This window comes from Ahaetulla prasina, chromosome 7 (genome assembly GCF_028640845.1).
Source record: "Ahaetulla prasina isolate Xishuangbanna chromosome 7, ASM2864084v1, whole genome shotgun sequence".
Taxonomy (NCBI): domain Eukaryota; kingdom Metazoa; phylum Chordata; class Lepidosauria; order Squamata; family Colubridae; genus Ahaetulla; species Ahaetulla prasina.
In genome coordinates this window covers 954,095-968,613 of record NC_080545.1, presented here as the reverse complement: position 1 = coordinate 968,613, position 14,519 = coordinate 954,095, and the positions used below count along the sequence as shown (strand labels likewise).

Sequence of the window (14,519 nt, the reverse complement as noted above, 5' to 3'; positions counted from 1 at the left end):
CATACAATTAGAAAGGTCCCTCTCTCCCCCAAGAGTCAACCAGAATCTGTCTCCCAAAAATTGGTTATTCCCTGTCCTGCAATTGAGAACAAGAGAGAACTAAGCAGCCTTACCTGCTTCCGTCTTGTGCTTTCAACAATTTCAAAATGGTTGATGACTTAGTTGACTTAGTTTCTAAAGGCTGAACCAACTCAGGATCCAATCGAGTCGGTCCCTGGGACTGAAGGTTTACTCTTCCAAACTTTTTGACTCATGCTGGAGCCCATCCTCAAGGAACTGCGCTCTCTCTCTCTCTCCCTCCCTCCCTCTCCAGAATATGTGCACTGGGCTCAATTATACCCCGCCTTTTTGTTTATACCAGCTTTGAAGGTAGTTTGCAACAATTAAAAAAGGAACATAAATAATAACAATAAAACGATGCAGTTGAAATCAAAGCCAACATTTAAAATTCATGTCATTGAAAGACAGTTATAAACTTGCACAACTTTTCTAAGGATGTACAAAATGTGCATCCTTAGAGAAGAGACCCCATTCATACTCTGAGTAGGCCTAAATAGGGGTGACACCCTAAAGTTGTCTATATTTACAAATAAGTATTGTTATAAGTGCATGTCAGTAACAGATCTCAAAGTTTATTCTAAGTGTTTTTTATCTTTATCTTTGCAATCGTTAATTATCAAGGCATGCTTATATGCAGGCATAAAATCTAAATGCAAATGTAATGTGTGAACCGTATGCTTAGACCTCGTCTTCCTCGAACAACAAAGCCCTATGTGAAACTACCCAATAAATTAAATAAAACCCAAAATAAAAAAAAGAAGGGGGAAAATAATAAACTCAGGCAGTCGGGTGGGGAATGGGAGGAGGACATTGAAAAAAGAGAAGACAAAATGTAATTTTTTAAGGCATTCATGCATTTTATTTACCCGTTCTTATACATGTTTTGAGATATAGATAGTACACCCAACTAATGGATGCTTCTCCAGGATGCAAAAGCATTTTTAATGCTACCAGGACTTTTAATGTATCTGAATTGTAATTTTAAATGTAGCTTGAAGATTCCATATTTTATTTTATTGAATGTGCTTAATGCTTGTTAAATATTTTCACATCAGATTTAAGTATATTGAGAGCCGGGGAAATCTTGTTCTTTGAAAGGTGATGCTCAGCATTTTAACCCATCGTCCATGCAGTTCTTGTCCAGACCTGAAATTATTGCAGAATTGTTATTTTTTTCATGGGATTGCTGTGTAGGGGCAAATGACACCTTTCAGCCCGGGAGGGGAAAACGGGGGTCCGGTCCCTGTTTAATGCCAGCTCCTTCCTCACTGGAGGCCTGGAAGGGCACAGAGGGTGGCTGAGACTTAGTCATAGTCAATGCCTGCATTGAGGTTCTCAGATGCTGATGTAATAGAGAAGCGAATGTATAAATATAATTTAAGTCAAGAATAACAAAATCATCTGATTCTAAGACCCATTTCTAAATGAATTGCAGATATTTTGGCCCGCAGCAAAGGAAAAAGTGGATTTATGTAAACTAGCCGGGAAAGATGCCCATGTAAGTATATTGCTTTTTCTTTCCCCTCGGATCTTACGATTGCAATCTGTCCATTGGGGGAATCTGGGGACCCGAAATGCAGGCGGTTGTTAATGTCTCTTCGATTTGATCCTGGCTGTTGAGCTGGTGGTGTTGCTGGTATGGCGCTGTCTCTGGGGGTTCTATCTGACTCATGGTTTACTCAGCCCAGTTTGCACCAACCCCGAGACAGAAGGGGCTCGCTGGCTACTGTTAAAGGGCTGCGTGTCCTTCGCCACAAAGACAGGCTCCTTAATTTCTCCTCCAGCAATAAATAAAATGATTAGTCAAAAATGTTGCCACCGTCAAAGCAGGAGCCATTTTTGTTGGGATTCATGCTCCGCTGAAGATTTCCTCTGCCTTTTTCAGTGTTTTTGAATCTCTTTGCTCCTGACACCCACGGAGCCTATAAAAAGCAGTTGCATTCAAGATGTTGCTTTGGCCAAGAGTGGTTAGTCTGCTCCATCTGTCAACTCATGGCAGCTCAATCACACAAATGAAAATCGGATAGAAGAAGAAGAAGGGAAAAAAAACATTATTGCCATTGGTCATAGAAAGCCCACTTGAATATATTCTTTGATCTCTCCAAGATTTATTATTTCACAGAATCAGAGTGGATAACTTGAAAAGGGTCTTAGAGATCATCTAGTTCAGGTTTTCATATGAAAATAACTATCCAACCTCTCCTTGTACTCATCACCTGCTGAGGAAATCTATGGTTGAACAGCTTTTATTGTAGAACTTTTTTATTCATATCTAACCAGAATCTAATGGTTTAAACCAGGGATGTCAGACCTTGGCAACTTTAAAACTTGAGGACTTCAACTCCCATAATTCCTAGATAGCAAGACTGGCTGGGGAATTCTGAGAGTTGAAGTCCACAGTTTTTAAAGTGGCCACGGTTGGACATCTCTGGTTTAAACCCGTATTGTTGCTGTTTTGTCTTCTGGAAAAAAAAAATGGGAATAATTCTGTCCTACCTTCTCCATGACTCTTGACAAGGTTATCATGGCATCTTGTAGGTTTCTCTTCTTTGCAGCCCAACTATATTCAACTCTTTCATTCTTTGGAAAGAAATCTTTGATCAAGCTGCAGTTCATCCGTGGCCTTCCTAAAAAAGTGATGTCCACAATTAGACACAAGGTTTTGGGTGCAGCATGACCAATGCATAATGAAGAGGAATCACAATGCTTTTTTTTAACTTCAATTCTTTCTCCTTTCTCTTTTATGCTTCCATCTGGTATTCTGAATATTTGTTTCTTTTTGCTAAAAAAAAAACCCTTTCATCATTATTTCCCTAATGACATTACAATATGTGGAATGTTGTACTGGAAATGTTATGAAGATGTAATTTGCTGCAAGAGGCCCCTTTAGGATGGTCAGGAAGAGAGAAAAGAAGATGGGATTGAATCTACTGCAACCTGCTTCTTCTCATACATCACCTGGACATGTTTTTCCCCCCCCTTTTTTTCAGCTTATGTTGTCCCTCTTCAAAGTCACTATTGGAACTTCTTCAGTAACATCAACTGCCAGGTCTTTTCCCAGACTCCCACATCATAAATGACATAAATTGATTTTCCAGCCAGTTGTCCCTCCTTTGAGGGCAATCTAGCTGTCGGGAATACATTGTAGACAAATTTTCATTCTGATGTATTTGTTTGATGCAGCTCCCGAATGCTGCTCTCTTCCTGTTCTGTCTGAACTGCGTCCACCTCTTCTCTCTTGTTTTCTTCTCTCTCTTTCTCTCCATCCCTTCTCATGGCAGATGGTGGAGATGAACTTCCCCTGACATCTGCAGGTGCCACTCGATTCCTAGACTGCAGGAAACTTCAGATCATCTCAATCAAGGCCCAGGAACGGTGGTGGAGGAAGCCTCCCCTCCCCCCTCCCCTGCAGGGACATTGCTTTAGTTCACCCTTGTAGACCTAGCCAGAGAAGGGTTGCGGCAACCCTTTTTCTCCTTGGGCCTCGGCATCCCTTTTAGACCACATCCTTTGGAACGAGCAGGCGGCCGGCCAAAGAGCCATCTGGGTTTCACAGAGACTTCCTCGGCTACGAAGCCATGCTGATATGACCCATCCTACTCAGCTAATCATGGGGAGTTTGTCTGGCTGGTAAAATAGGACCCAGCCAGTTCTGGCCACTCCACCCACCACCTCCTACATGGGTCCATCTGCTTAGACTTTTCTTCCAAGTCTCCATGGGTCCAGCTTTTACAACGTGCCTTTTGCAGCTTTGGCTCATTAAAGTCATGCTTTTGATTTCTACTGAGACCAGCGACACATAAATGTGGAGTTCACATGCATGTTTCCTGTTGTGAGCCACTCCAGAAGGAATGTGGCTAAAATGGGCAGCAAAATGAATTTGGGGCGGCTTCCTGGTGCTTTTGCTGTGAGGCTCTGCCATTTCTGACCAACTTGGCTGTTTTTGGGGAAAAGAGAAGGGAAAGTACCTGAGAATAGTCAGGCCAAAGAGTTCTAGCTATGAAGAAGAATTTTGCTTTTTCCAATAATCACCATCATCATCATCATCATCCTAGTATCTCTATCCATATTTCTTGCAGAATAAGGGATTTGCTGCACAGCAGGCTGAGAAATGCATCCAACATTCAAATGAAAGTTATTAAAAGAAAAACTAAAGGATGGGAGGCGAATGGAGGCTGTCATGCCTGGAAATACCCCCTGTGTGATTAACGTATAGGAGCAAAACCTCTGATAAGGCAGGCTTCCCTTTCATTCCCCTTCTAACAAATATTTTTAATCAGGGCTCTGACCCAGCAGACCTTGCGGAGGCCACCTGATGGGGACCAGAATCAGGCAGAAATGCTCAGATGCCGGAGGGTGACAATGCCTTGGCTTAGAAGAGAAAAGGCAGCCTTTATTACAGAGGGCAGTAAGCAGATTCCCAGTTTCCACCGCCCGTCCTCTGAAGTCAACAGGGGTTGGAGCTGACCCAGGCGCGATCTGTTCCTCAACTCTTTTTTTGATTTCTGTGGAAATTGAGCATGACCTGAGCACAGGACACTAGCAAGAGAAGACTTCCAAACTGATACACTAGCAATTTTTGCAGTCCTCTGTGGCTGTTTTAAAGAGAGCGGCTCTGAAGATGAAACCTACCCTAGACCGGGGTGAAATGCTCCCGGATTGGACCGGATCGGACCGGATCGCGCGATCCGGTAGTGATCGTGGCCGGTAGTTTGGTGATCGGTAGCGATGGCGGAGCAAAGCTCTGCCCACCCACCCAGGTGTCATTACTTCCTGGTTTTAACTTCCGAACCAGTAAGGAAGGTAAGTAGATTTCACCCCTGTCCCAGACACCTTTTAATTCAAGAAGGTGGGGAATGAAAGAAACCCCAACCCTTAAAGCCAATCTGATGAGCGATATGTTTGCAACGCTTCTGAGATAAAGCTGCTTAATAGCCTTTTTTCCCTGCTATTGTCCGTCCCTATCTTGCTGCATGTGGCCTCCTTCCTCACACAATGGCTGGCTGAAGACATTCTGGCGGTTCGGTTTGACCTTGTTATAATTCACAAGCGAGCCCGTTGTTTGAGCTTTCATGGGTACAATAAGCACGTGGATGTTCCAAGAGTTGGGTCAGTTCTTGTCATCCTTCCCCATCTCCTTGTAAGCCTCTTTTCTTGGGAGAACAGCAATGCTTTATTGATTCAGGCAACACAAAACCTCCAAGCAGGGTGTGAAAGCCAGGGCTTATTTTTAAATATAAGGAACCCTCTTCACAAACTGGCAATCTTGCAAGAGAAATGCAATGGCTCAGGTTGTCTGTGTCTTCCCTGAGTGTTGTGCAGCTTGTGGAACTGCCCTCTGGATGTCAATAGCAGCTGACGTTGCCTGTCCTTCTTTTCACTATAGACAGAATGTGCCAACTTTATCAGAGTCCTTCAGCCTTACAACAAGACTCATGTTTATGTCTGCGGTACGGGAGCTTTTCACCCGGTCTGTGGCTACATCGATCTCGGAACACACAAAGAGGTAATTTCATCCTTCCCCAAATGGACCGTGACTTTCCCTAGCATCCATCATTTCCATGGAAATCTTTTTTTTTTTTTTAAAAGAGAGAAAGTTAGTCTGTAGCCTTATAAAAATGATCTGACGGCCACTGCCGTCAGGCAGGCAGGATAGCGGTTTTTACCAAATCGTGTAAGAATTTATGTCCTCACATTTTTGAATATTGGCAAACCTCAGATGAGGTGATTAATGTGGTTGGGTACAGTCTTGCTTTTATCAGGTGATTAATGGTCTCCAGAGCACATTTTAGCCTGTAAGATGCCTTTTACTAGCAGGGGGTGGCAGTAAATGAAAGGAAACCCCCCCCCCGCCCCACAAATCCTTTTGAATAGGCTGTGGGCAGAGCCTTCCCTCTGAAGCTTCATCACTTGGCTTCTGGTGCCTGCTGGGCCAAGATTCCCCTTGAAGCTTCTCTGTGTATTTTGTCCTTCTCTCAGCATTATGGATGAGAGGTGAAATTAGAATTACAAGGTTCATATTCAGTGGAGGAGGAAGAGGAGGAGGAGGAGGAGGAGGAGGAGGAGGAAGATTATGTTACCAAACATTTGCTCTGAAATTGAAACATGGTCATCATCCCACTAAACCAAAATGGAAATCAAAGTAGAAATACTTTACCTTAAAACTTTTTTTCTCTGCCTAAAGAAATCTACAGTAGCATCATTTTTTTCCTATTTTGTTCTGTATCTCGGAAAGGCCAGCTAACCGCTATATTAATTTTGTTAATTATCGAGAAATATGACCACAATTCCTTGGTGGTGTCTAGACTTTAATCTCAGGGCTGTGGTTCCTTCGCTCTGTAGCTGTCGGTCAGCCTTGGGGATACCTGCCGATAACGTTCCCCAGGAAAAATAAATGTTTGGCTAGAGAGCAGATTCCTTTCGACCTGATTTTAAGCTTTCTAGATCCTTTTCCAAGAAGTTTGCATATTTTTGCACAACGAGATTACGAGTCCAGGCCGGCTGCCACTAAAGTTCATGCCAAATTTAATCTAAATTCCATAGAAGTCTCTTGGCCATACCTATAATAAACACATCGAGGTAAGTGCCGAAGGCTTGGAAGCTCTCACCGTCCTGTTCAGTTTGTTAAGTTTCCCAGAGAAATCTGGCCAGCTGATAGCTCTCTAAGAGGGCATAAATTCTGTGCGAGGGTTTTAGTCCCCCAAGCCTGAAGGTCCTTCTCTGGTCTTTGTTCTGAGCAGCATTGAAGCGATGCCATCTTGGAAATTCCTGATGGCAAATGCCGATCGTAGCCCTTGGTGCTTTTCCCTCTGTAACCCTTTTTATGCTCTGACCTGGGAAGGGCACCGTTTAAAATGATGAATTTGGACCAACTGCATTATAAATGAGTTGGGCCAATTGGAAACTGGAAGGATCACAGCTCCAACATTGCTGGAGGTTGTTAGGTTGTGTAACTTGGCTCTGTTCTGCATGAAGCATAACTGAATTGCTCTGGCACCCTCCGTCCTTTCTAAAAACTGAAAAATAGTTTTTCTGGGAAGCGTTTAAAAGCCTGTTTTCTTTTGCAGCATTTCTTTTACACTGTCAGTGCTGGGCAGGTAGGTTCTGTTTGAGGCTGTCTTGAGGTAGCCAGAAAATGGGCAGGGGAAGTGCTAACTAGCCCCGCTTTGGTCTAAAATACATATAATTATGTGTTTCGTTATAAATATATCAGTGTAGTCAATGGATGTGCATACAAACCTAATCAATCATGTCTCCACTTGCGCCCAATTGGCAATTTTTTTCCAGCCCCCTTGCTAGAATATTGCATTTGGCTCTTTCTTGGCCCATCCTCAGCTGTTCCAGGGTTAAAAGAGAATATTATTTTAACCGCAACTGTGGCATCTTTAGGGCCTTGTGTCAAATCAGGGAAGGGTGAAGAACATTTGAACAAGGGCTCTTAGAGTTGAGCTTCTGGATATAGAGACCTACATGCAAGCCATTCATTAGTTATAGACATCTGTAGAGCAGATTGAAGCTCATAATCTACTCTACTTCTCCACTTCTTTATCTTGTTTTAACTCCAAGAGGAAGTACATAACGCTCTTTCCTCCAATATTCTCTCCCAACAGAGAAAAAATGGTAGGGCTGGGATTGAACGTCTGGCCCAAATCCGCTCCAGGACCTCCATGGCTAAGATGTCTCCTGGATCTCCTCAGTCCTAGTTCTACAGTATAACGACTGACTCTCTTTAAATCCAGACTTCCTCCCACTTGAACTAATGGATGCGCCTCCTTTCTGTGCAGGATGTCATGTTCAGATTTAATACTCACCACTTGGAATCCGGCAGACTGAAATGTCCCTTTGACCCCCAGCAGCCTTTTGCATCGGTCATGGCAGGTAAGGACTCCACTTCCCAGAGGCGGTTTTTCAGGCACTTGGCTAAGACGGATACATCCTTCCAGTATTTCTTTTCTTTTATAATGTGATGCGTTTTAAAAATTCCTTTCTGGTGGATCTGTTAATAACTAGACTGGATGCTTATGAGATTCTCAGTCCTGGTTTTTCAAGAGGCAACTGGGCTTGTTTTTTCCTTGTAGACCTTTCTCTTCTCATCCAAGAAGCTTCTTCAATTCTGAAGCTTCTGGGATGGGAAGCAAGATGTCTTCAAGGAAAAAACACCTTTGGGACAACTAGACGGACTGGTCACCATCAGTCTTTGCTAAACTGGTCAGCATACCAGCTTCCTAGGGAGAAAGAAGGCCGGGATAGCTCAGGCAGTAGAGAAGCCTGTTATTAGAACACAGAGCCTGCAATTACTGCAGGTTCGAGCCCGGCCCAAGGTTGACTCGGCCTTCCACCCTTTATAAGGTAGGTAAAATGAGGACCCAGATTGTTGGGGGGGCAATAAGTTGACTTTGTAAAAAAATATACAAATAGAATGAGACTATTGCCTTATACATTGTAAGCCACCCTGAGTCTTCGGAGAAGGGTGGGGTATAAATGTAAACAAACAAACAAACAAACAAGTCCTGGAACAGAGAGATACTCTCTCTTTAGGCCAAAATTCTTGTCTGCTCAGATTGAGGATTGTTAATCATGGTGTACCTTATGGTAGCTGGAGCAGGGTGTCTTCCTTGGAAATATATTAGTGGGCAGTGGAGCAAGGAAGGTTCTGGAAGCATTGCAAAGCTGGACCTAAGAAAGCCTTCCTTTTGGTGGACCTACACATTATAATCAATAAAACATCAATATCATTTCACCAGTAAAATCATCATTGTTTAGTTATGATTAAGTGAAAACTTTGGAGTAAGGCCAGGGTTTCCTAGTGCAGCGGCACAAATGTGTTTAGTAATTCATATTCCTGAGAAGCTCCATGAGTGAGCAGCAGACTCCTTTCATTCTACTGCATGTAAAAATAATCAGAAGAACAGATGCTTTTCGTAGCTAGAAAACATTTGCAAGCTCAGTAGATTTTTTTCTGGTTTCTAGGGCAGCTTGCAAAAACACCTGCTTGGCTGAGCCCTTAGATTTTCTTGGAAGATACATCTTGCTATGTTCTGCCTGTCAATTTCTATCACCGAAGTCATCTTGAGCCCCTAAAAAAATCACGGCATAAACCTCACCAATTAACAAATCAAGAACCAGGCATAGAACAGAAAGCAGGAAACAATTTGTGCTTAAATATAAGGACTTGGAGGAGAGAGAGATACTTAGCTTCTGCTGCAAAGGTTAAGATTTGTAAAATATATTTCCACCTGACACTCTAGATTGCATATAAACAAATATTGTTTTAAAATAAACTCTATTCTAAGGAGATTATTATAAATGGTTGATTAAGATTATTCATGTGCACACACCGACTGTAGGCCTAGGAATAGGGCACCATTCAAGTTCAGAGATTAACGCAATTGAAGTGTCATAAACCTGTTGCTTAAACATAGCAACAGAAGTGAAATTGATGCATTTTGTTCTACAAGAATTTAATATTAAGAATTGGATTGTGAGGGCATAAATATTAAAGTCACTTTCTGAAGAACAGCGTCATTGATCAATGATGGAACAAAGCTTTTTCAACCACAATGTTGTAGATTAGCTTCTGAGCAACTCCAGGGAAAGCGATCTTAGACTATAAGATTCGGAAAGAATCAAAATTTGGAGATCTGCTTGCAGATTCATTGGGCTTAAATAATACGAGATGAATTTACCCAACCCTTCAATTAAGAATGGCTGAATCTTTCCATTTCCCATGGAGGGTTAGTTTTGCCTCCTTTTTGTGTGTCTGTTTTAACTTCTTAAAAGCCTGCCCGAATATGTGCTGTGGCTCAGGTTTCAACACCAATTTGTCTACATTTTCCAATCTATGCATTTTTGTCTGGGCTGCCCCCCGTGTATGAATGTCGGTGTGTTTGTTTGTTTTTAATCAGAGAACTACATCGCAAAATCCAGAGAAATGCAGATATCCCCATGCAAATTGGAGAAGTTTTCAGGGGAAAAATGCAAGTCTCTTTGGCCAGATCCTAGCTTTGATGTTGGCTGTATTTGTACCTGGCTTCCCAAGCGACCTCTGAGTTCTCCGCGCTAAGTGCATTTCATGTGGAAGAAAATCCTGCCCTTATTGTATTGCTAAAATCCTAGCCTAAAGCACCCTGTCAAAGTACAATGTCACTCTGTCTTCTTCCAGTTCTAGAATCATATTTGGTGGAGTCAGGTATCTGCCATCCTGGAATGCCAGACTAATCTCTTCACTTCAACACCACCAAGAATTTCCTTTGACACGCTGCCTCTTTTCTACTTTTTTGGGGGGGCCGTTTCATTTAACTTGTCCATCAAGTTATAATGTCTTGTTGTAAGATAAGAAGAATGTACCTGACCTTCTTTTTTTTTTCCTGTTTAATTTATGGCAGAAGAGATGTTACAGTCTGGTTCTTTGAAGGATTGGTCACAGTTCAGAAAGAGAATATGATAAATATCCGTCCTTTATTCTCAGATAATGAGGTGGATAATTCCGAGTCCTAACCTTGCTGAGGTCTAAGTCATCCATTATTAAAATAAAATAAAATAAAGAACCTAAAACAGTAGGGATTGTCTGTTGTGAAATACTTTACATTTTCAAAGTGGTAGTAAAAAAATTGTTTTAAATGATTATTGGGAGAATCTCTAGTCTTCTTTTCTTGAAGACAGAGATTCCAGTGGACAGTAAATTTCTAAGGATATCTAGTCCTCCTTGGAAATGTCACAGGGCAGATGACATTTTAAAGAGTTGAATTAGTAGACACTTAAGATAACCAAGGCTGAATCTATAAAGTTGAATTCTGATTCACTTACTTCCTAAATTAGGCTTCTAATACTAGAGATTCAGGAAACTGAACTGAAAATCCCCTTATCTGAGAATGAGTCTTGGCCAATTAAGTATAATCACTTTTCCCTGGTCACAAAACTGTTAGAAATCCACTAATAAAGCTTCAACACTAAATCATGCATGGAGAAAGCAGAAGAAATTGATGGTTCACGGGATGGAATTGAATTCTTATCATATCTTGCAAGCTGCACCCGGGATGGGCATATAGTAATATATCTCCTCACAACAGAACAGATTATAGCAGCATTTGCTAAACAAAATCACATAAAAAGCTTGTCGGAAGCAACCAGATCTATTTATATATTGCAATTTAATTTGTATTGTGGAGGCCTAGCTATATATATATATATCACTAATTCAATGCTAGGCAGCCCGATCCTTAGATAGCCGTTTAAGGAAGTATTAAGGATTTTATGAGGACTCCAAAGGCTGATGATTTTGTAGTTAGGACATCGTGTCTGTTAGAGATACACAATTTGCCCATTAGGTTACTAGCCCATTGGGCTCTAGCTTCTCGTTGACACTGGTCACCATACTGATGATTTCCAAATCATAATCAATAAATCCTGGATTTTATACTCACCTTCTGAAAGGACTCCAAATTCCTCTTCAGAATGGGCTGTAGATGCAACATTAGCCTCTTTTTCCATATTTGGGACACAGTTGGCGCCTCTGGATTGCCTGGCCAAAGCAAGGAATCTGAATTTGTGACAGTCCATTACATCAGCACAGGTCTAATTAGATCACTATAAGAATATCAATTTACAGTGGTTGAAGCCACCAGAAGAGCAAGAACCTGAATCAGTAAAAAAGGAGGAGGAGGAGGAGGAGAAGGAGAAGGAGAAGGAGAAGGAGAAGCTTACAAGGAAATCGATGTCTTCTCACTATGCCTCTCCAATTCAGGGCTCATTTCTAACTCAATTGAAATCTTCAGTTTTAATTCAAGAAGCCGTGGAGATCTGGACTGGATAATGCCCATTCTATATTATAATGCAGATATAGGTTGTTTGTGACTTTAGCTTGACCCCGCCACTCCTTATCCGGGCCAACTCAAATTAAAGGCCTCCACACTCCGTCCTATAATGAGCTCTTTTTAAGATGGTAGAGCGCTCTTCTTGTGGCCAGCGAAGCTTTCGGTACATCACCACAAACATCTGGTTTGGGAACCTCTCATGCTTCCCACCAAAGCTTAGAGGAACTTTCCACCACAGTCAGAGCTGGTGCAGCTTAAAGTAGACTCCGTGCAGCCCTGGTAAAATATAAGCCAAGCCCTTAATCTTCAGTTTTTTATATGTGGACAGACGGACCACAGAAGTGTCAGAGAAAAACAACAAATCCCTCTTTCAAAAGCTTTTCACTTTTCTGAGGAACTTTCACAATTTCTTCCCACATGGAAGTTTACTGTGAGGGCGACTCTTGAAAAGGGACAAACAATAATTGAATGATGCCAAATTAAACCGTATCCTATGAATCCTCCCTTCAGCCGATTCTCTTTTTTTTAAAAGCCGACTCTTGCATGTTAGATGCAGCAAGAGGGCTGGAAGAAAAGGGAAGGAAAGGAGGGTAGGGTAGGGGAGAAGAGGAGGGGAGAAGGAAGGAAAGAAGAGAGGAGTGGGGGAGAGGAAAGGGAAGGAGGAAAGAGGAAGGAGAGGAGGAGGAGGAGGAAGAAGGTAGGAAAGGTGAGGAGGGAGGGAGGGAAAAGAGGAGAAGAAGGTTTGTTGTGAAACAAAGGGAAAGAAAGGGCAGAAGAGCAACCCCAAATAGAATTAAAGTGTCTTATCGTTGTGCTTTCTTTAGAAAAAATATGTATGATTATGTATGGATAAGAGAATGTACATTTACAACATGTATATAAGAAACGAAAAAAATTTTAAAAAAACTTTTTATAAAAAAAAAGGATGCAGCACTTTGGATGCCTTTTCCCTATTTGAAGTTTACTTTTTAATCACAAGCTTTTCCCAAGGGGTCTACACAAAATAACAGACCCGCAGGAGAACAAAGAAGAAGGCTGGTGTTGAAAGGACCTTGTCATCAAAGGCTAAAGCAGTGGAGGGTTGCTCCTTTTAGCCCTTTGACTTATCCGTCATTTAGTCTGCCTGTCAATAGGCAGACTTTCATTATGTGATTCATTCTTCATTACGGATTTTTACCCGCCAGAATGTCTTTTCGGTTATTGCAAGAAAAAGAGAGGGAGGGAGAAAGGGAGGAAAGAGAAGGAGAAAGAGAGAGAGAGAGAGAGAAGGAAGAGAGAGAAGAAGGAAGGAAGGAAGGAAGGAAGGAAGGAAGGAAGGAAGGAAGGAAGGAAGGAAGGAAGGAAGGAAGAAAAATAGTAAAGTCGCTTCTGGATCCTGATGTTCTTCCTTCCTATCATCCACAGCCACTGATAGAAAAAAAGGTAAAGCATGTTAAGAACGTCTGAGAAACTAAAACTCCTTCTTGATGTTTCAAAATATACGTTGTACAAATGCCTCTGAACACCCAGCCTGATCTGATGCCCTCCAGATATTTTGGTTGCTCTCCAAACTGTCATCCCAAAATCTGCAGGAGATCAATTTGGAGAAGGCTGATATAGTAGCATCAGCAAGGCACATGAAGACGTGCACAGCGCACCCATTGTGGTGTTTCTTTCGGGTAAGCAACAATATGCAAGAAGCAGGAAGGAATAAATGGGGGAAAATAAAAACAGGAGACAAGGAAAATAAACCCAGGTCTGGTTTACCTCCACAGTGTGGACGCTACCTGTCTATCACTTCTCTTCTTGCAAATATTTCTTCCTTCCTGGCCAGGTTTCGTGCATTTTTGTTCTGTAAACTGTTCACCTCTCTCTCGCTGAGGTTCTTGGTTACTCCCTCTAGGCACAGTTTCTCTTCCTCTCAACTCATTTACTCAGACTGGATCATTATGGCATTAATTTTGGAAATTTATCCTGGATAAAAATGGCTTGTTTTACCACTAGACAACTGCAGAAGAGCAAATTATCCACAAGTAGCAGCCAAGAAATGTTTCGATAAAATTGAGATCAAATGTGTGTAAAAATCAGCACAGACAATTTTGCTTGCGTGGATAATTTTCCTCCTAAAATTGTTGCATGTGTAGGATGTTTCAGTAGGTATAGAACTGAGGGAGAGATACCTGAAGGAGGGCCTTCCTCACTCTGTCTGGACTCCAAGATCAAAAAGAAGCCTCTTTTTTTAAATAAGTTTTTTATTTATAACACAACACAACATAACAAACACATAACACATAACGTACATTCCCCTTTTACAACTGTTTTGCCTCTTTTAATGGGGCTGCCAAGCACCCAAGTCCTCTTTCATCCTACTGGAGAGAGAAATGTCTCTCTCCATTTTGCTGTTTTTAGTGTGTTTGTGTCTGCGTGCACAACTGACTCCTGATGATGTCCTGGACAAGTCCCTGAAGGTTTTGGGGCAAGGCTTTTCAGAAGTGGTTTGCCCTTCCCCCCTTTCTAGGTCTGAGAAAAAGTGTCTGGCCCAAGGTTACCTCTCTGGCTTTGTGCCTAAGGCAGGACTAGAACTCACAATCGCCTGGTTTCCAGTCTGATGCTTTAACCATGAGGTGGTTGTGTGATCGTAGGCACAATCTTAACCCTATTTTATCT

At 41.9% G+C, this 14,519-nt stretch overlaps 1 protein-coding gene across 6 annotated transcripts in view; it reads left to right on the top strand.

The window, feature by feature from the left end:
• The window catches only part of SEMA3D (semaphorin 3D), a 125,719-nt gene that overhangs the window by 63,942 nt on the left and 47,258 nt on the right, over positions 1 to 14,519 (top strand). For all 6 annotated transcript variants that reach the window (XM_058190050.1, XM_058190048.1, XM_058190049.1 and 3 more), the window contains exons 4-6: positions 1,496 to 1,558; positions 5,447 to 5,566; positions 7,845 to 7,938. In XM_058190050.1, the coding sequence (XP_058046033.1) occupies positions 1,496 to 1,558; positions 5,447 to 5,566; positions 7,845 to 7,938 (277 nt within the window). The remainder of the gene's footprint in view (positions 1 to 1,495; positions 1,559 to 5,446; positions 5,567 to 7,844; positions 7,939 to 14,519) is intronic.